General features: G+C 39.1%; 1 protein-coding gene across 1 annotated transcript; it reads right to left on the bottom strand.

Moving 5' to 3' along the window:
• Positions 1 to 840: 840 nt before the first annotated feature.
• LOC144679667 (interleukin-7-like) lies at positions 841 to 16880 on the bottom strand. The gene is made up of 5 exons (XM_078540268.1): positions 16787 to 16880; positions 11258 to 11403; positions 11081 to 11161; positions 8887 to 9024; positions 841 to 5067 (listed from the first exon to the last, which is right to left on the bottom strand). Exons 1-5 carry the CDS (start codon positions 16794 to 16796, stop codon positions 4915 to 4917), a joined length of 528 nt encoding a protein of 175 aa, XP_078396394.1. The 5' UTR covers positions 16797 to 16880; the 3' UTR covers positions 841 to 4914.
• Positions 16881 to 20509: the final 3629 nt, after the last annotated feature.

The following is a 20509-nucleotide window of genomic DNA, read 5'->3' as shown; positions in this document are numbered from 1 at the left end:
TGTGGTAGCACTTTAAATATGGCGCTTGGCATGATGAAGCAGCAAGGTCAAGACGTGGCCAGCAAATGAGAGACCACCACCATCGAAATGGCGTGTTTCCCTGGAATGTATAATTAATGTGGTGGGATTGGGATGATAAGGCATGAGAAACGGCCAATGCGGCCAGCGGTTAAACATCATTATTCCCGCCCGCTACTGTACTTAGTGCAAATCTGGGACAATTCCGCCCTATAACCGACTGCACTTCTTTAATGTCATTGTTATGTAGAACTATATTGTTAATCCAGTTTGTTATATAGTCTGGGTAAAAGTAGCTGAGAGGTGACTTGATGGGAATTTGTGGTTAGGGCCTTAGCTACTTTTTGGTTTTTGGGGGCTCCTTTTTCATTCTCACTAACTCCTTTATTAGGTGATGCAGTCACGTAGTAACCTTACCTTCCATATTTGTGTTGAATATTTTAGGGTTTTCTTCTTTAGATACATATGATAGCATAAAAATATTAAAGAGTGTGTGTGTGTATGTATTAAATCTTTTAACTTGGATTTTACACATAAGATGTTTTTTGTTAATTTATTATAAATAGATCTCCCATATTCTAGTCCCAAAGTGAAAATTCTAACTACTTGGCACAGGGCAACTTATTAGGAATGACACATCCACAACTCCGGTTTAAAAATTAATTGCAAGCAAATAGCATTCTCCAGCATTCTTTGTGTTCTGCCAAGTTCAAGTTTCCTCCCCTCAATACTTTTGTTTAAAGTGGGTGCTGACAAACATATCAGGTTACTGATTTCCAAAGGTTCAACTACACACAAATTAATTCTGCACCAAGCTAACCATCGGGTAACAAATGGTTTAATTCAAAAATACTTCACACTTCAGTGATTTTTTTCCAAGTGAAAACACCTCCTCACATGACCATCCATGCTTTAATGAGACATAGATTGGACTCGCTTAGCACAAAAGCACCTTAGTTACATTAAAGACAAATACCACTTCATAGAGGTGGTTAACTCATTAACCGTACCCGCCCACCCTCCCATGCCATGCTTCTTACAAGGACATTGAAAGTCTTACACAAATATGGAAATATGGCAACTCCAGTTGCCCAAAATATCTTTCATACATTTCCCCAGTCTGACAGATCAGATGAAGCTGTGATCCAGCAACTACACCTGAATTTAACAAAAAATTACTTTGAATTCAAGAATGAATTTTTCTCTTCAAATCAAAGACACAACTATAGGTATGAAATTTTCCCCAGCCAATGCAAACATACACATGGCAGAATAGGAAGAGAGTATTTTTAAAAAGTCTCTCAGGCTCCCTATGATATTTGGTGAAATATGTGGCACTTGGACTCACATAGAAGCAGAATTCATCAATCTCCTCAATAATCATCACCCTTCCATTAAACTTACAGCCACAACACACACAAAGTATAAAAGCTGAGATACCACATATATAAATTGGCACAAGAAAACAACAGATATAAACAAGCAACAATTTATTTTCCAAAATAACTGACACATACACTTCTACACACAAAAAGCCATCACCCTAACCATACCTTCCTCGGATTGTTTGGGGCACTGGATGGTGGGAAGGGAGGAGGTGAAAGTGTAGGTGTTGCACCTCTTGCGCTTGCATGGGAAGGTGCCTTGTGAAAATAAACTTATCGTAGAAAGGATGTGCCTTTTGTGAGGACTTACTGCATGACGGTGGATTGACATTCCATTTTCACTTTGATGCGACTGCCTGTCTGTGTTCCTTCTCTCTTTGGAAAGCCATTTTGAACATGTAGCATTTGTCAGGATTCATAGCAAATCCCGTGAGTTATATTAGCCCACCATAATATAAAGACACTTTCTAATATTCTGTGTCAAATTAAACCTTTTTTGGGATAAAAATAGGATCTGTTGCAATCATCAAAGTAGATGGAACACACTCCACTTTGTTCAAATTAAGTTAACTAGACGCTTGTGATCCCTTGTTTTGGGCTTTACTCATTTTATCGGGAATTGCTCATTTCATAAAGCGTTTATATACTTGGTAAATAGGTGCAGACTGCTTATTGGGTTGGACAGTGGAGCAGGAAAAAACTTACATGATTCTGATCTTCAGTTGCATGTGGATTTACATTCAAAACTCATCAGCAACCTCAATATACCAGCTGAGATGAGCTCAGACTAGGGATTCTATATTGTCTGAGTGTGTTAGCCAGCAAATAACAGTAAGAATGTAAACCTAGACAAATTGACCTCTAATTTGGCAAATGCAATTTTTAAAAAAATCATTTTTATGGGATGTGGGTATCGCTGGCTAGGCCAGTATTTATTGCTCATCCCTAATTGCCCTTGAGAAAGTGGTGGTGAGCTGCCTTCTTGAACCGCTGCAGTCCATGTGGTGTTGGTACACCCACAGTACTGTTAGGGAGGGAGTTCCAGGATTTTGACCCAGTGTCAGTGAAGGAAAGGCTATACACTTCCAAGTCAAGATGGTGAGTGGCTTGGAAGGGAACTTCCTGGTGGTGGTGTTCCCATCTGTCTGCTGCCTTTTTGTCCTTCAAGATGATGGTCCTTCAAGTTTGGAAAGTGCTAAGCAGTCAGTCCTGCAGTGCGTCTTGTAGATGGTATACACTGCTGCCACTGTGTGTTGGTTGTGGAGGAAGTGAATGTTTGTGGATGGGGTGCCAATCAAACAGGCTGTTTTGTCCTGGACGGTGTCAATCTTCTTGAGTGTTGTGGAAGCTGCACTCATCCAGGCAAGTGGAAAGTATTCCATCACACCCCAGACATGTGCCTTGTAGATGTTGGACAGGCTTTGGGGAGTCAGGAGGGGAGTTACTCATCACAGTTGGTAGCCACAGTATTTATATGGCCAGTTCAGTTTCTGGTCAATGCTAATCCCCAGGATGTTGATAGCGGGGGATTCGGTGATGGTAATGCCATTGAATGTCAAGGGGAGATGGTTAGATTCTCTCTTGTTGGAGAGGGTCATTGCCTGGCACTTGTGTGATTCATATGTTACTTGCCACTTGTCAGTCCAAGCCTGGATATTGGCCAGGTCTTGCTGCATTTGGACATGGACTGCTTCAGTATCTGAGGAGTCGCGAATGGTGCTGAACATTGTGCAATCATCAGTGACCATCCCCACTTCTGACCTTATGATGGAAGGGAGGTCATTGATGAAGCAGCTGAAGATGGTTGGGCTGAGGACACTATCCAGAGGAACTTCTGCAGTGATGTCCTGGAGCTGAGATTATTGACTTCCAACAACCACAACCATCTTCCTTTGTGTTAGGTTTGACTCCAACCAGCGGAGTTCACAATATCTGGTTGATCAAATTTGTGTGTACGTCCTCGGGTTCTTTCAATCCAACTCCCAAAATATACATATGTAAAAAATAATTAGGCTTGCTCAACAGAATGGGGAGAACAGAACAGTAGGTTTCATCTCTGGGGTGGGGTAATGGTAATATTACTAGGCTGGTAATTCAGAGGGTCAGGCGAATGTATTGTGAATATGGGTTCAAATCCCACCATGGCAGCCGCTGAATATTTAAATTCAATTAACTCACCTGGAACACCAGTAATGGTGACCATGACAACTATCATTGATTGTTGCAAAAACCCATGTGCTTCAATAATGTCTTTTAAGGAAGGAAACCTGCCATCCTTACCTGGTCTGACGTACTTGTGACTCCGGACTCTCAGAATTGTAACTGCCCTCTGAAATAGCCAACCAAGCCACTCAGTTCATGAGCAATTACAAAAGGGCAACAAATGCTGGCCTTACCAGCAGTGCCCAAATCCCATGATAAGATAAAGATAAATAGAGCAAATGGCCTCTGTCACCCACACAGATCTTCTTTGAAAACTAAAATTGCAGTAAGGAGGTTAACCAACAACTCTACTGTTCCTTAACACAAGTAAATAACAGAACACAACACAGGTGGATATGAGTTTTATAGACACCAGGTAAAAGAGACTTGGCTGAACCCAAAACGTAGGATTAAAAACAGTTTCCTCTCAAATTGATAGGTGTTAGCGGCAGCAGGACTGGCCAGCATAACTGCTCCAGCTCCTCCAGTCACAGGTTCCCTCCCTCCTTTGTTGCTCCTCCAATCATAGGTTCTGTATCTGGAGGAGCAGAAAGAATGGGAGAGAGAGAACCTGAGATTGGAGTAGCAGCTCCTCTCAGAGTCTCTCTCTTTCACTCATTGGTCACACCTGTGATTGAATTTTCCTAAATTTTTTGGAGGCTTTCAAGAGCGAATTTGCCCACTGCCCCCATGTATTTTTAACCCTGCTACACAGAGTGTAATGGTAACGCTGCTGCTGCTGAGCTACTGCTCAGACATTAGCATGTGTTTAGTTTTACTTGTACTGAATAAAATATAACCACTGTCATCCACAAGGATTATCACTTTAACTCCTTATACTCAAGTTTCAAAATGATTTGAAGTGTTAATTCACTCTGACACCTGGAATTCCAACAAAAATCAATGAAGTGCTTTCAACCGTAGTCACAGTTGTAAGATAGAGTAATGTGGAAGCTAACTTTTGTGCAGAAAAGTCCCACAAAAAGCAATGAGACAGTGAGAGAGCTCAACCACTTTCTTCAACTAGTGCCATGGAATCTTTCATATTCACCTGAAAGGGCAGACAAAGGTTTGATTTAATGTCTCATTCATGGGACTGATATCTGGTCAACAAGGACATGGACTTGCATTTACTACACTGACCTTCAATAATGTAGTGATTCAATAATGCATACCAGTTGAGCTTGCATGAATGTATGCAGTTCAAATCTTGATGAACCATAAATCAGAATGTAGACATCAGCATAAATGCATAGGTTGCAAGGATATTATCTTCATGATTAACAGAAAACGTCATAGTAAAGGTTAATCATATTTCTGTGAACTTAAATATTTTTTTCCAGCATAAGTTTATATCTGAAATTTTTTCTGTTATTCTTAGGAACTTCTTTTGTGGGCATTTTGTCTTGCTCTTGGCTATTGTAGACATCTTTGATTTCCTGTTGCGATTTTTTCTGCTTTGCTGTCAAAATGTGAATAAAGATTAGACCCGAGCATCTCAATAACAAAAACATGTAGTTTAATTACTTCTACTTTTAGTTTAAATCACACCATAGAGCTAACAATATACTTTGTTAAAGTGTGCTTAAATATGCATAACCTTAGAACAAAATACAAATGATACAATTGTTTTATTGCACTTGAAAAGTATACTGACAATTCAAAATCAGCAGCTTAATTGAAGCCCAAAGATACTACTTATAATATTTGCACATGCATTTAAATTACATTTTTGTCCATATTTTAAACAGAGGTGTTAATCCATTCATTTTAAGCAAGTCAATGTGTCGTTAAAATAGAAGATAAAGGAGTAATGCAAGTGTTTAAGGAATTATTAAGACCAAATATCAGAACCAGTAAATTTCTCACTGGAATAATTCCATCAACAGATCAATGACAATTATACTTAAATGAAAACTTTAGTAGACTGTAACCTCTCCAGTCCAGAATGTTTGGTCATATCTGGGTTTCAGAATTTTCTGAATTATAGAATGACATTAGAATGTGCCTAACCACAAGTGTGTGAATGAAAAATACGGTAGATATAAACATTTACCTGGGCAACTAATGTTTCCAAACAATAGGTTTCCGGACTGCAGAGGTTAAAGGGCAATAGATTGTGCAAACCTCTCAAATGTGGTAAATAGAAGAACCCTGGAAAACTGAACACATTCTCGCCAGACTAGGATCGGGGTAAGTCACCTAATTTAAATAATGGAAGTGGATTTCAATACCATTAGGAGTTTACCTTGGGCACTTGTCTAACAGAAATGGTTAAATATGGAGTGCTGGCTCTGGGGAAGAAAATGAACCCTGGAAATGATTCCTTACCTGAACCCATTGGTTCCCTTTGCCCAAATTTATCATCTCCCCCTTACAAAGATGTTTGTTCTTTGTGGGCCCAGACTAGGACCGAGACCTTGTTGGCCAGATGTTCCATCCTCAACAAGACCCCGCTGAAAATTTCCAGGAAAGGACAGGACCTACATCTCCAGGTTTTAGCCTCACTCATGGCACTTCCAGCACACTCCCACCTGAGGTTTAGTGGGAGGGCCTTGAATTTAGGGCACAAGATAAGTAAGATTACTAGGGCTACAGAAGCACTTTTAGAGAAGTCTCAAATGCATGATTAGATTATTTTCACATGTTTGAAAATACTGCAAGTGAAGAATGTCACATTATTTTATAATCATAATGCAATTATACTTGATAATATAAAAGTTTGGAAATTTACAGAAATAATTTGGAAGCATACACAATTTGAAACTACAAACATCACAAGAGTTTTGTAACAGGTTATGTGCAATCCATAATAGTAATCCAGAGACCCAGGTTAATGCTCTGGGCATAGGTTCAAATCCCACCACAGCAGCTGGTGGAAATTGAATTCAAGTTTAGTAGCTTTGTAATTACCTTCAATTGTTGTAAAGACCCATCTAGTTCACTAATGGTCCTTTAGAGAAGGAAATCCTTACTCAGTTTGGCCTGCGTGTGACTCCAGACCCACAGCAATGTACATATGAAATAGGAGCAGAAGTAGACCAGTCAGCTTGAGCCTGCTCTGCCATTCAATAAGACTGATTGGTGAAGGCATTACCATGGGAACGAACTAGAGAATAGCTGTCCCCCAAGTTTTTGTTTAGTTGAAAAGGGTGAAATGCATGGACATGCTCCTTATTGTCCACAAAGGACAGGGTGAGAATATATATAGCTTCTAGCACATATCTGTCCCAGTGAGTGCAAGAAGAGCTTTGACAGCATGTCTCTTTTTTCAGCAAAACGTTCCATACAAAAGTTCCGTACTACCAAATGGCTATTAATATTAATGCTATTATAATAACACCAATTAATAACATAGTTTCAAGGTCTCCAGTTAGGAAGTCTCAGCGAGAGATGTGGTCACTATCTACTGACCTCTACAAGCACTCATTCTGACTTTTCTAGTCAAAAGACATTAACACCCCAACTGGTGAGATCAGCTGATACAAAGCAGGCGTGCAAATCGGTGGGACAATATTTTTTTAAAAAAACTATTTGTTCTTGGGATGATCAGGCAAAGGGTTTTGGAACTCAGGCACAGTGCAACTAGGCATAGCATGGCGAGACTGGAATGACACCTAGGCCAGACCTGGTAGATGTAACAGATCAAAGCACATTAAAGGAAACAGCTGAGTTTTTACAAGATCTTTCATGATCACTTTTCCACATTACCAGAGTTCTGAATTTACAATGAAAGGATATGAACTCACACCCTCTGGATTGCTAGTGAAGTACAAAATTAGAATGAGAACAAAGAATCAAGAGTTAATAATTGTTAAGAGAGACGGTGGTATGGTTGTGCTGATCACATAAATCGAATGGTATACCAATCAGTTCGGTAGATAGCTTCAGTATAAAGCGGAAATAATCAGTTTCATTATTGGAGTACAAATCATGAAAGGTTGTACTGTGGCAGTGTAAGCCATTGATCCAACCCCATCTGGAGAATGGTGTGTATTTACTGTGACAGAATCATAGGAAGGATATAATTTCTCGTGAGAGAATACAGAAGTGAAAAATTGATAGTTCTGAATAACAGGAATAGAAGTTACAAGGAAAATTTAAGAACTTTTTGGGGGGAAAGAAGGAGATTTCAAGATGATTTTGTTCATGTTTTCAAGATTATGAAGTGAATTGACCAAATTGATTTGCGAAAGTGCTCACTGTGGTGAAAGATTCGCAATCCAGGGGAGAGAAGTTAAAATTAAGAGCAAGAAGGGAAAATCAGCAGGGAGAATATTCTTCATCAAAAAGGGTAGTAAGACTTGTGGCCAGGATTTTTAGGACGGCAGGGTTTCCCTTCCTGCCATCTGAAGAGTTGGTGGGGATGTGACATTGTCTGCCCTGCAGCGATTTCACTCTTCAACAAATGCTAATTGGCTGCTGGCCAATAAAGAAAGAATTGTCTTTGAAAAGCACAGCATCACACCTCAAAACACCAAGCACCACAAGTATCAGGTAGGCAAATGTAGCAGCTGCATTGCTGGTTGTGGGATTTTGCTGTTCACAATGAGATGAGTAAGAAATAGTTGTTCTATTTTTGGTAGTATTCATTAAGAAAGGGAAGTTTATCAGCAGTAGGACTCCTTGCTATTCTCTAAATGGTATCATGGGATTCAGAATGTCCACCTGTACCACCATCAGTTTAATATCACATCGAAATGGTGTCATTTTTGACAAGCACTTTTGAATACTGCATTGGATCATCAGCCGAGAATATAGAGGTGATTTCTAATTTCACACTCCCAGGCTCATTCATCAGGAGCTGAAATCTGGGCAGATGAGGTACACCGTTTTCTCACCATTAGTTTGTTAGGAGCACAAAGTTGGGAAACAACTTCTGATGTGCTCCAGTTCTCAACTGAGACTTGAGCCCATGACTTTCTGACTCAGAACTGAGCAAGGTATTGAGTTAAACTGACATGTTGAAACTGGTGAAGTAGATATTATAAAAATTGGTTCAACAGACAATTGAATGAATTTTCAAAGAGAGGAGTGGTGGATGTAACAGCAAGGCAGATAGACGGAGATGATCTATTGTGAAGAGGTTTGTTTGCATCCTATGGCTATAAGTTCTTATTCTGTAAATGTGGCATAAAGTACCTAGAACAAAGTCTTTAATCATATTAAACAATGCAACTCGATTACATAGTATAGATGTGCACATTCCCAGTCTCCCTAGTTTTAATAAAACTTAGATTAATGTAATGAAACATGATGTAACTAAATACTGCTGACATACCTTTTGACTTTTGCAACTGCATTTCAATGTTTTTTCAGTGTTCCTGGATAAGATTATTATCTCCTGATTAAAATCAAAGTTATTTTGCTTAGCAATATAAAGAACAGAGCATGTCAAGCGGTGGACTGAATGAATTTCCTAGAATAAAGCACAAAAATTTAGAATATATAGTGTGTTAGTCTTTGATACAATGCAAATAAATGGAAGACATAGAATAATATTAAGTGGTGTAACAATTCTAGTGTTTGAACTAAATACTGTAGAGCTATGTAGTTATGGGATAAAAAGTTTAGATGAAGGTTGTCCTTTATTCTATGTTGGTCTCATTTATTGTCTCCCCATTATAACATTTAGTTTTTTCTGGAATGAACGCAGTCTCAAACACTGTTCCCAGAAATGTATTCAAGCTCTTAATCAGCATCTACATCAATTAATTCCTGGCACCTGCATTAAAGTTCCATGTTATGAAGGAAAACTTTATCAAGTCTTTTGCATGCAGTCAGAATGTTTGTTCGCCACTGCTCCTCATGATCAGTATGCTTTATGTGGAAAGAGCTGTGCCTTTTCTTGACCCATTTGAGTGTGAATCCCAATTAAATAATTACTCACAAAAGCTCGCTGATGAAAAAATAAAGGTTATTTATTCTCACATACCCCGAATTAAACACGATGTCAGACATATTCGTACACACATGCACACACACATCATATACAGATTAAAGACATGCACTTTTACAGATTACAGTTATCTCAGTCTCTGGTTTATGATCTCCGGTCTCCCATGTGGTAGACCTGTACTTTCTTGGATGATTTTCATGCTCTAAAGTTAAAGAGAGGGTGTGAGAGGGTCTTGTAGAGCGAATGATCCACAGCTGGTTTCTAGGAGGCTGGCTTTCAGGTGAACTTTAACTGGAAGAGGTTACGTACTCTGGCTGCCTGATGGCTCTCAGTTTGTTTCTAAATCTGGGTCACAGACTAGTGAACTGATGGTTCGATGGCTTTGGTGGAACTGCCTGTAAACAGCTCTGAGCTGATTTTTAACAGCAGACAAAAACAGGGCAACCTCACCATCTGACTTTCCACAGCTTCAAGCCCTTTTCCAAATAAGAGGTGGTATTTGTATCAATTACACATCCTGTGTTGTGCATTAACACCTCTGCAGTCCACCCAGTCTAGTTTGGATGGGAAAAAACCATCATTATACAATGGGATGGTGATAGGGGACATTCACTTCCATCTGCAATCGATTTAGTTTTGATTTTCTCTTTTAGGCAGTATGAAACATGGAGACAGGCAATCTCCAAAATTCTGTAGTCTTTTGTGTTGGCTCATCTTTAAAGAGATGTGTGAAGTCCCCAAGTGGCTGTGAATGTGCATATTTAATTAGGTATTCACTTGAGACTCGTACTGTATGTAGCTCAAATGCCAAAGGTCACATGATATAAACAGCCATTTTAATAGCCTGTTTGTGTTCAGTTTTGACTGAAAGTTCATCATATGATGTCTCTGTACCAGGCATGACAATGATTATACAAAAGGTTCTTCCCAAAACATCTGTATGCGACTGAAGAGCTCCAGTGGCAACCAGAGCTGTACACAGTCTACAGAATCAAAAATCAAAAGTGAAGCACTTCAGTTAGTAATATAAGATTTATTTCGGAAGGGCGGAGGGCAAGGGGAAGGAGTTCCGGGTAGTTAACTCAACTGACTAGGGAGTGAATCCAGGGTCTTTCTGGCCTGCATGATTCAGTTACTTATTGCCTTAAGCGACTGGGCCACTTGGGGAGCTTCAAACATTTTATAATTTCATCTGAACCCAAGATGAGGTTACAGCATCTAAATATTCTAATATCACCAAATATCAAGCATTTAAATACTTTGACATCACCATGCATTCAACCTGATGGATGCAAGATGGTGTCTACACAGCAGCAGTCATAATTTTGAAATACTAATTCTAGGTTTAATAAGTTTATCTGTAAATGCATCTAGATTTTTAATTTAGATCCATACTAATCCCACTACCAATTAAACCAGCTAATAACATCAAACTCTATTCAGATGACCTTTCTCAAAGTTTTATTCAGATACAAAAAAAACTAAGTGCTTGAAAGACTGATCATTTCTCCACTGATTTATTCATGGAAATTAGATCTAAAACCCACAGCAAAAGCAAGTCTTGAATTCAGCTTACCATCCCATCAAGGCAAGGAGAAGGTTTTGATTTCTGAGGTTTTCTGCAGCTATCATAAATGTTGGAATCCAAAAGTTCTAACTGAAGAAGAAAATAAGTAGGTATTCAGTGCAAATTGTTCTCACACTTTCAACATTTTTAACAAGTTAAATTCATATAATTTTTTTTTGTCCTTACCAAGTTTTGCAAATCTTGAAATATGACATACTGGAAATCATTCATTACTTCTGTCATGTTTAAGTTTCTGTTCTTACAAGAGAGTGCAATGGTTGGGATCAGAAGAATCATCAGGGAAGGTATACCAAGGATACACCTAAAGAAAACTGAATTACAGTTAAAAGGACTCAAAATGTGATTGTAACCTTGTTGCATTGAGAACATTTAGTTGTACTCATGCTTCTTTTTTTGTTACACTGAAACATATGTGCAAGTTGTTGCACATCGATGCCATTAGCTACATTCATATTAAAAGTCAACTGCCTCTTGAATTATACATTACGTCAGATTCCATCTGGTGCTAGAATGTTTTGACATAATTGTGGACAGAATTATAAGCCCAAAATCAGGTCATCACTGGCTACAACTCACATTACTCTTGTATTACTCTGATATGGTTATTTTTTCCTGAAAATTAATAGTATGTCAAAAACTCTTATCAAAAGGAACCAGTTAAGTTTAGAATAATCAACTAGCTCAAGACAAAAGCAATGCATGCCCATTAGTCTCTGTCTGCTGTCTTGTTTCTAATTAAGCAATTAAATCATTAAGTGCATCATTTAGTTCATCTAACCTGGTAGCAACATGCATCATGACACTAGAAATGAAAGAGGAGTTATTACTCTCAAATTCATTATGTCTAGCCTTCAATGACATTTGCAGCAGAGTAAAATTGTTAACCTGAAAATAAAGCTTCAAATCTATTGTGCTGCTGTACTATCAATACTACTTTATGCTACTTTGCTTAGGGGCTACCAACCTTAAAACACCTGATGTTATTTCTGCCAGCTCCACGTGAGCTGGTATTACCATTTGAAAATGGATAAATGTTTAACCATTACCCTATTGTCATGTTACTTTGCACATGCCACACAAGAACCCTAAAGCAAACAAAATTTTCTTTGCCAAACTACAACCACCAGAATGGAAATGGCCTCCAGGGCAACCATAAGCTAGCTGAGCTGATCAATGAATAATGATCAGGTGCACCAACGGGACTCATTCTACTAACCAGTTGATAAACGTCATGGAGAACAAGTCTACCTGTCATCATCATGTTTCCAAGTCTATAGAGATAAGATATAGATAAATAAGATTGTGGATAGACTTTCAGGCTCTTGAATTTTTGGATTTATCTTATCTATAGAGATAACAGTCAGGTGGCTCAATATTTCATACATTTTAGAAAAATACTGGTCCTTAATTATGCAGTGTTACTTTATGATGCATTTTAGGATCTATCATTCTGTGAATCACATCCATCCAGTTCAGTTAACGGTGTCAGACTTCAAATATCAGTAATGATCCTTGTAAGCAGAGTGTTATGTAAAATAGCAACTCAGTGAATTTTAATCCAATCTTGGGGTTTCAGGCACTATTATAAAAACAATCATACTGCATCACATGAACTGTGATATAATTTCCACTCCTGGATTTAGACTCAGCCTCAAGATCGCTCAATGATTTTAATTATAATTATATCGAGATATATTAGCATTCTTCCATGCTTTACCCTGAAAGCCCTTGGAAATGTTAATTCCCACCCGCCCATGTAGTATTCAATGTACGCTGTAAATTTTATGAGAGAACTAATGTGTTTTTCAAAATTACATTTGGCCTCTGCATGGCGCACTTCAATTTGACAAATACTATTTCATTTGAATATCCAGGACTTAATTGACTATGAAGTGTTTTGAAACATCCTGAGTACACAAGAGGTGTCAAATAAGTGAAATTTATTTTCTTTCTATATAGGTATTTTGAACAGAAATGCAATTGCAAATTTGATGTGCAGAAGTTATTAACCTGAAGGTAGCAATATTCAGATCTGAACCACAGGCCAATCCATATTCAAGAAAATTAACCTGGTAGAAAATCACTAGCTGGATTAATGGGTTGCCACCAACTTTACAAGGTGGTAGGAGGCCAGACTTCTGTATTGATGTGATCCAGGAAGTGAGAAACATACTGCGTCACAATTCTCTGACTTTGGTATTTCTGGCATATGGTCAGCTATCCAATTAACATTAACCATGAATTTTGACACTAGAATAATAGTGAAAATCCTGTATTCCCAAGTGATAAAAGCAGAATGTGACTTATTCAGTCACCAGCAACTGAGGAATTATAAATGGATGAAATTACATAATTAAAATCCTGAAATGCTGTAATGCCATGGGATTGTACGGATTTATCTTCTTCAATCTCAAAGGAAATTAGGGATGGGCAATAAATGCTGGCCTAGCCAGCGACACCCACATCCCGTAAATGAATAAGAAGTCATTGCAAGCTCGTGGTTCTGACCATCGTGATCTGCTCACTTTATAGATGCTCTGTGCTCAGACTGATCAGTGGTAGCCACAAAGAGATGTCACCAATAGTCTACATGTCACTGCAAGTTCAGAGGTAAGATACTGGAGCTCTTGCGGTACTCTATCCCTAATACCTTGTAGCTGCTTGTAAAGAAGTTAAATCTAAACTGTCTGCATACCTCCCTTCCAACTTTGAGCCAATGCAAAAAGTACAATTGTCTTGGCAGATCCTTAACTGAAATAGGTGGCTATCAGGTTTCCACTTAAGTTCTGTCAAACTCGATCTTTGGAACCTCAGGGAACAAATTTGAAGGTTATGCAATTGGCTTGGAAACTACTTTATCATCTTATCAGCTTTTAGCTATAATTATGAGCTACAGGTCCCCAGGCTTCTTAAACATACAGAAGCCACAACCTTACGTTTTTAATTAGATCCCTCTGACTCCATGAACTGCACTGATGTTTTTTCAACAACTTTAGCAACTTGATTCTGACACCAGAGACAGTCATTGAAAACGTGATAATCTCCATCTCAACTGAGAGACGTCAACTCATGCAGGATCTCAGTTTCTGGCTGATTATCTAATGTCGGAATAGATTTCTGTCATGGTGGGCTCTCCCACTTCTCCCAAAGTTTCATTGTTAAGTATTTGGGTCAACTATCATACAGCCAGGTGCAGTGCAGCTCTTTTAACTCCAGCCAGAAATAATGGGCCATTGTGATTTTTAACCAGTCATCCCAATTACTTCACTGAACTTGATCACCCATGTATCAGAAAATGAAAACTTCGGGCTTGTACCTACTAACAAACAGGTTGAGGCTGGGCAAATTAATTTTATATAAGAGTACTGCAGCCAGTAGGAAGAAGTGTTTTTTGTCACATTTAACCTGGATTCAAACTCAGGTCTAAGATGTCGGCTCCATCCAATCCCCATGACACATTCAAATTACAAAATATAACTTAAGTGAACTAATGAACAGGTTTATTTAATAAATTGTGGCAAATGTTTATTACCTGGAACTATGCTAAAGAATTGAGATTTTAATGCTTTAAACAAATATATCTGAATCAATTGCAAGATGGTTGCACATTATCAGATAATCATATTGAGAAAATAGTGCATAGGATGAAACAAGTAATTATTGTAGATAATGAGTAATAATCTGCCTTTGTAAAACGATTGTAAAAATCATGCGCACTCAAATTTCCAGTGTCAGGCTCCTAATTGAGAGCCCAAAATTTAAAAATTACCTCTATAATCTACCTACACATCAGTTTAGGAATTATACCAGACTTTATGAAGCATCATAAATGTGAGGGTTTCTTCAGTTCAGTATTGGGTAAAATCTATATAAATAAAGTCAAATAACAGAGGAGGCCATTCAGCCTGTGGTACCAAAGGAGATTCTTTGAAATAAAAACAAAAAATTGCGGATGCTGGAAATCCAAAACAAAAACAGAATTACCTGGAAAAACTCAGCAGGTCTGGCAGCATCGGCGGAGAAGAAAAGAGTTGACGTTTAGAGTCCTCATGACCCTTCAATAGAACTGAGTAATATTAGGAGAGGGGTAAAATATAAACTGGTTTAAGGTGGGGGGGGGTGGGGGGAGAGAAGTTGGAAGGGGGGGGGGTGGCACCCCTCCTAATATTACTCAGTTCTGTTGAAGGGTCATGAGGACTCGAAAGTCAACTCTTTTCTTCTCCGCCGATGCTGCCAGACCTGCTGAGGTTCTTTGAAAGTTACCTAGTAGTCTCACTCCCCTGCTCCTTCCCCATCGACTAGTTTTTCTTAAATAAAAGCAGAAAATGCTGGAAAAACTCAGCAGGTCTGGCGGCATCGGAGCTGGAAATCTGAAATAAAAACAGAAACAGCATCCGCAGCATTTTGCTTTTATTAGACCAGTTTTTTTTCCCCTTTTCAGATATCTATCAAATTCCCTTTTGAAAGTTATTAAATCTGTTGTTGCCTATCAGGGAGTGCAATCCAGATCATTACAACCTGCTGGTTAAAAAAGCACTTTCTAGTAAAGAGGAAATCCTCCCATTATTTACCATGGCTACCTTCTGCGCTTTAACAATTCTTCCAGGCAAAAGGATTCTAAACCTACGCGATGTCTTAACAAAATAACTCTGGAAATATGGAGGCAGAGGAACAATGGGTGCCTCTATTCTAGTGTTTATGAATCACATTTGTGATTTCACTTATGTGGAATGGCAGGCACGTTGGACAGGTAACATCTGCGTGGCAGTAAAAACTTTATTTTTCTTACTCATTTTGAAATCTTCAAATAGACTAATTGCAATTTCATTCATTTACATTTGACCCACCTTAACTAAAACAGAGTTAATGTTAGTTAACGCGGTTCCTCTAAAAACACATATTAAATCCCAACAATCTTATTCATGTTCCAGTCCGTCTATGTTTCCAACTTAACAACAAGTTGAAAAAGTGCTTGACTTTCCATTTCCACATCACTAGCTTCAGGTCTAACAGTAGGTTTACTGTAAGTATAAACTCCCTTGGCATCACTGCCAATGAGTAAATAGCATTGTTTTTATTTGTGTGCCAGTTTCACTGAATTGCTCATTTTCCATTAATCACCTTCTCGGGGTTTCTCCTCCCTCTTCACCCCCTCCTTCTTCCTTCACGTGGGTGTGATGTATATTTTTCCTGCTCTCATGTACTGGAGAAGGTCCGGAAGGGACGAACCTTTCCAGTTAGTTTTCAGTTTGGTTCAATCTGAACGATTAGTTTGGGAATTTCCTCCTTGGGTTGAAGCGAGGTGTAAACTGGCATTCCCTCTGGGATTGGAGGATCCGGTCGCAAGCTGGCTGTGCCGGCAGCACCTTTCCAAACAGGTGCCTTTAAAGATCCCCGTGAAAGCCAGGTCCAGGTTTCTCTCTCATGGAACCAGAGCAGCGCATTCCCCTGGGAAAGGTCCCCTCGGTCCATAGGGTCAGTGCTGGATCCGGATCTGCATCCGGATCCGAAGCAGAGCCATGTGTTTGCTGCGAGTCAGTGTCTGCCGGCGGCATTGCTGCTGTCTTTCACTGCGGGACCATTGAAATCAATGCGACAAAAAGTGTGAGAAAGCGACTATTTATTATTGTTAACTTGCATATCGCAGACACCTGCCTGTCATCAGATCTCCCGTGCGCTTTTATTTCCACTTACCATTTGTCATTTTATTCTGGGTCACCAGTGAACGAAGGAAATCCCGCTCATGACGAATATCGGAGCCCGGATTAAGGCGCTTCCTGGTGAGGGGAAGCTCCAAGCCTCCCCGCCTCAGTGTGAACCGGGACAGGGGCCAAGAGTCACCGCCGCGCAGTCTCAGACTTGTTAATTACTTTCACTTTTAACACTCAAATGGAGAATAGCCCCGTCAACACTCACTCACTGTCCACATTTACTGACTCATTTCCATATTCACTTAATGCCCATCTTCAATCACTCGCAGCCCACACTCATTCACTCACTGTCCACACTCATTCACTCACTGTCCATACTCACTTACAGCCCACACACACTCATTCACTGTCCCTATTCACTTACATTGGCTAACTAACAGATGACAGAGAGTTGGGATAAGGGGGGCATTTTCAGGATGGCAATCTGTAACTAGTGGAGTCTCACTGGGATCAGTGCTGGGGCCTCATTTATTTACTATATATTAATGACTTAGATGAGGGAAATGAATGTACTATTGCCAAGTTTGCAGATGATGTTATGACCGAACAGTTGGTAAAGCAGAGTTATTTTTAAAAATCCCAGAGGGAAACTTTAAACAACTGTCACAACCTATAATTTTAAGTGTTATGTTTGAAATGCAACTCTAAATTCAGGAATCATACCACCAGTTCTCGAGAGATTTTATATTAAGCTAAATGAAACATTTTATTAATTTACACAAGTTAAATACATACACATGGCTACAAATTACTACAATCATTACTTTTAAAAGGTTCCCAAACTAATCTTCATTAAGGCAACAGCAACCAATAGACTTAATCAGACACCAGGCAAGGCATTTTCACCTTACAAATTCAAAATTAGGTCCTTTTCACTTTAGTTCCTGTGGAGACAGTTGGAGACTTACAGCTGCTTTTGATCTCACACTGCCTTAGCTCTACACACACAAAATGGTTGTCCTGTTATACCTAGCACAGTCCATTGTAAATTCCCATTGTATCATCAGCCACTTTGAACTCCACCTCTCTAGCAGTAAAACCCCTTTCATAGTAGTAATTTTATTAGTAATATAAAAATATTTCTTGGTCTCTGCTAGCTAGGTGCTAGAATTCACCCCACTTCTTGAATGCTCTATTCAAAAAAATGCAAATCCACTCTATCTCTTTTGCACATCAAAACTAGTACACATCAAAGCACCCAGACTAGTTGGCTTTAATCCAGTTAAGACACACCAATAGACCAAACCTCTATTTTAAAAGAAAAATATTTTCCAATAATATATACATTAATAGTTTCATGACATCCCCCTCCCTATCGAAAAATGAACCGTCATAATTCTAAAAGATGGTTTCATTTTAATAACCAATCTCACACTATCTCCTATACTTATTACACCATTACATTACCAGATGCATTAACATAATATATATACACAAGTCCTTGATATTAACAGAAATCACTCCAGTTCAGTGTCCAGGTTTTTTTTTTAAAAAGTCCCATTTTCCTTTAAGCTTCACACTCTTGATAATGCAGCTGCAAACAGATTTTCTCTTCCAGCAATATGTATAATACGTAAATTAAATGGTTGTAATAATAGATTCCTTCTGAAAAGCCTTGCACTTTTGTCACGAAATTTGTCCAAAAACTTCAAAGGATTATGGTCTGTATAAACAATTGTTTCCGATGAATTGTTTGCAACATAAATTTCAAAATTCTGCAATACTAATACCAAACTCAAAGAGCTGAATTTTGCCCTTGACGGGTGGGCGGGCCCGACCGACTCGGCGGCGGGCAAGCAGCCAGCCAATCACCACTGCCGAAGCAGGCCACGCCGCCATTTTGCGCGGGCGGGCCAATTAAAGCCCGCCCAGCATGCCGTCCGCCGGGAAGCACTATGCGCTTCCTGTGCAGGCGGTGGGGGGGGGGGGGATTCCCCAAATGCAAGAGTGCGCTCTTTCGCGTATGTGTGTGAAAGAGCGCACATCTCCCTGAGACTAAGTGGTGCCTCAGGAAGATCGCTGGAAGGTTTTCAAAGTTTAAAAATAGAAAAATAAAAAATTCATTACCATGTCCCCCTCATGTGACAATGTCACATGAGATGGGACATGTTAATAAAGTGCACAAAAACTTTAATAAACTTTTTAAAAACTGACATGAAACCTCATCCTGCTGGTGGATGAGGTTTAATGTTTTTTCAGAAGCCTGCTGGGGCTCCTGGCCTGCCCGCCAGCCTTAAGGTTGGACGGGCAGGTCCTTTAAGTGTTTTAATTATCCTGTCAATGGCCTCAATTGGCCATTGACAGGTTGGCGGGCGGACAGCTGATTTTGCTGTGTCCCCACCTTCCTGAAGTTTTAAATGGGGCGGGATGACGGTGGGAATTTCCCCCGATGTCATCCTGCATCATTTTCGCGTCGGCGAGCGGGCCCCGACCCCTTCTCACTGACGGAAAAATTCAGCCCAAAGTCTCTTTTTCAATTGTTGAATATCTTCTCTGTCTGCTTCCATGAAAAATACCTTATCGGTTTTTCAATTCCAGTGTTATCTTCTCGTAACAGTACAGCCCCAGTGCCTATATTGCTTGTGTCAATGGCCAACTTGAATTGCTTGGCATACACTGCCAACACTGGTGTCATAGTTAATACAGTTTTCAAACTACCAAATGACTTCTGACACTCCAGTGTCCATTGAAACTTCTTGTTCTTTTTTAATGGTTTAGTTAGTGGAGCAACCACTTGGCTAAAATTAGGTACAAATTTCCAGTAAAACCCACTCATGCCCAGAAATCTCAAGACTTCTTGTTTTGTTGTAGGCACTTGATAGCCTTGACTTTCTCATCTCTTGGAGCCACCTTACCATGTTCAATGGCATGGCCTAGACGCATAAGTTGCGCTTTTGCAAATTCACTTTTAGCCAAATTCATCACCTAATTAGCTTCTTGTAGTCGAGTAAATAATTCTTCCAGATACTGTAAATGTTCCTCCCACGTCTGACTGAAAACAATTAGATCATCTATATAACAGCACAATTGCTTAGACCTGTAATTACTTTGTCAGTCTTTGAAATGTTGCAGGTGCATTCTTCATACCAAATGGCATAACTGATATAGTCCACTTGGCATTACAAAAGCTGATATCTCCTTTACCCTCTTCGACAACAGTACCTGTCAATATCCTTTTAGCAAGTCAATCTTTGTGATAAATTTCGATTGTCCCAGTTTCTCAATGCAATCCTCCAACCATGGTATGGGATATGAATCTTGTCACCACATTCACCTTTTGATAGTCCACATACAATCTTTGTGTTCCATTCAGTTTCAGTACCAGTACAATAGGCGAACTCCAGTTACTGCAACTAGACTCAATGATATCATTTTGAAGCATGAAGTCAATTTCATTTTGTATTTGTGATTTAATCTATAAGGTTGTTGCCTTATTGAAGATTATATTCCTATATATACATCATATAAGCTAAATGTGTCTTTCCCAACTTATTTCCACAAATAGGTTTGTGTCTCTGCAATAGCTTTTCCAAATCACTTTGACACTTGCTTGGAAGGTAACTCAATATTACATTTAAATTTTCAAGCACCCCCTCATTATCCAATTTGATTAGAGAAAAATCAATTTCAGAGTCCTCTTTATCATCTCTTTCTCATCATCTGCCATCACCAATACCTTTTTTGTTTCTCTTCCCTGTCAAAGTAC

The sequence above is a fragment of the Cetorhinus maximus genome, chromosome 4, assembly GCF_964194155.1.
Source record: "Cetorhinus maximus chromosome 4, sCetMax3.hap1.1, whole genome shotgun sequence".
Taxonomy (NCBI): domain Eukaryota; kingdom Metazoa; phylum Chordata; class Chondrichthyes; order Lamniformes; family Cetorhinidae; genus Cetorhinus; species Cetorhinus maximus.
The sequence above is the reverse complement of the archived record's forward strand: the minus strand, read 5'-3'. Positions and strand labels throughout refer to the sequence as shown.

Excerpts from the sequence above, each read along its gene's own strand:
- LOC144679667 (XM_078540268.1), bottom strand. Across the intron at positions 11,162-11,257 it reads TTCAAGATTTGCAAAACTTG|TTAGAACTTTTGGATTCCAA; the intron begins GTAAGGACAAAA and ends TTTCTTCTTCAG. Across the intron at positions 9,025-11,080 it reads CTCCTTGCCTTGATGGGATG|GAAATTCATTCAGTCCACCG; the intron begins GTAAGCTGAATT and ends GCTTTATTCTAG.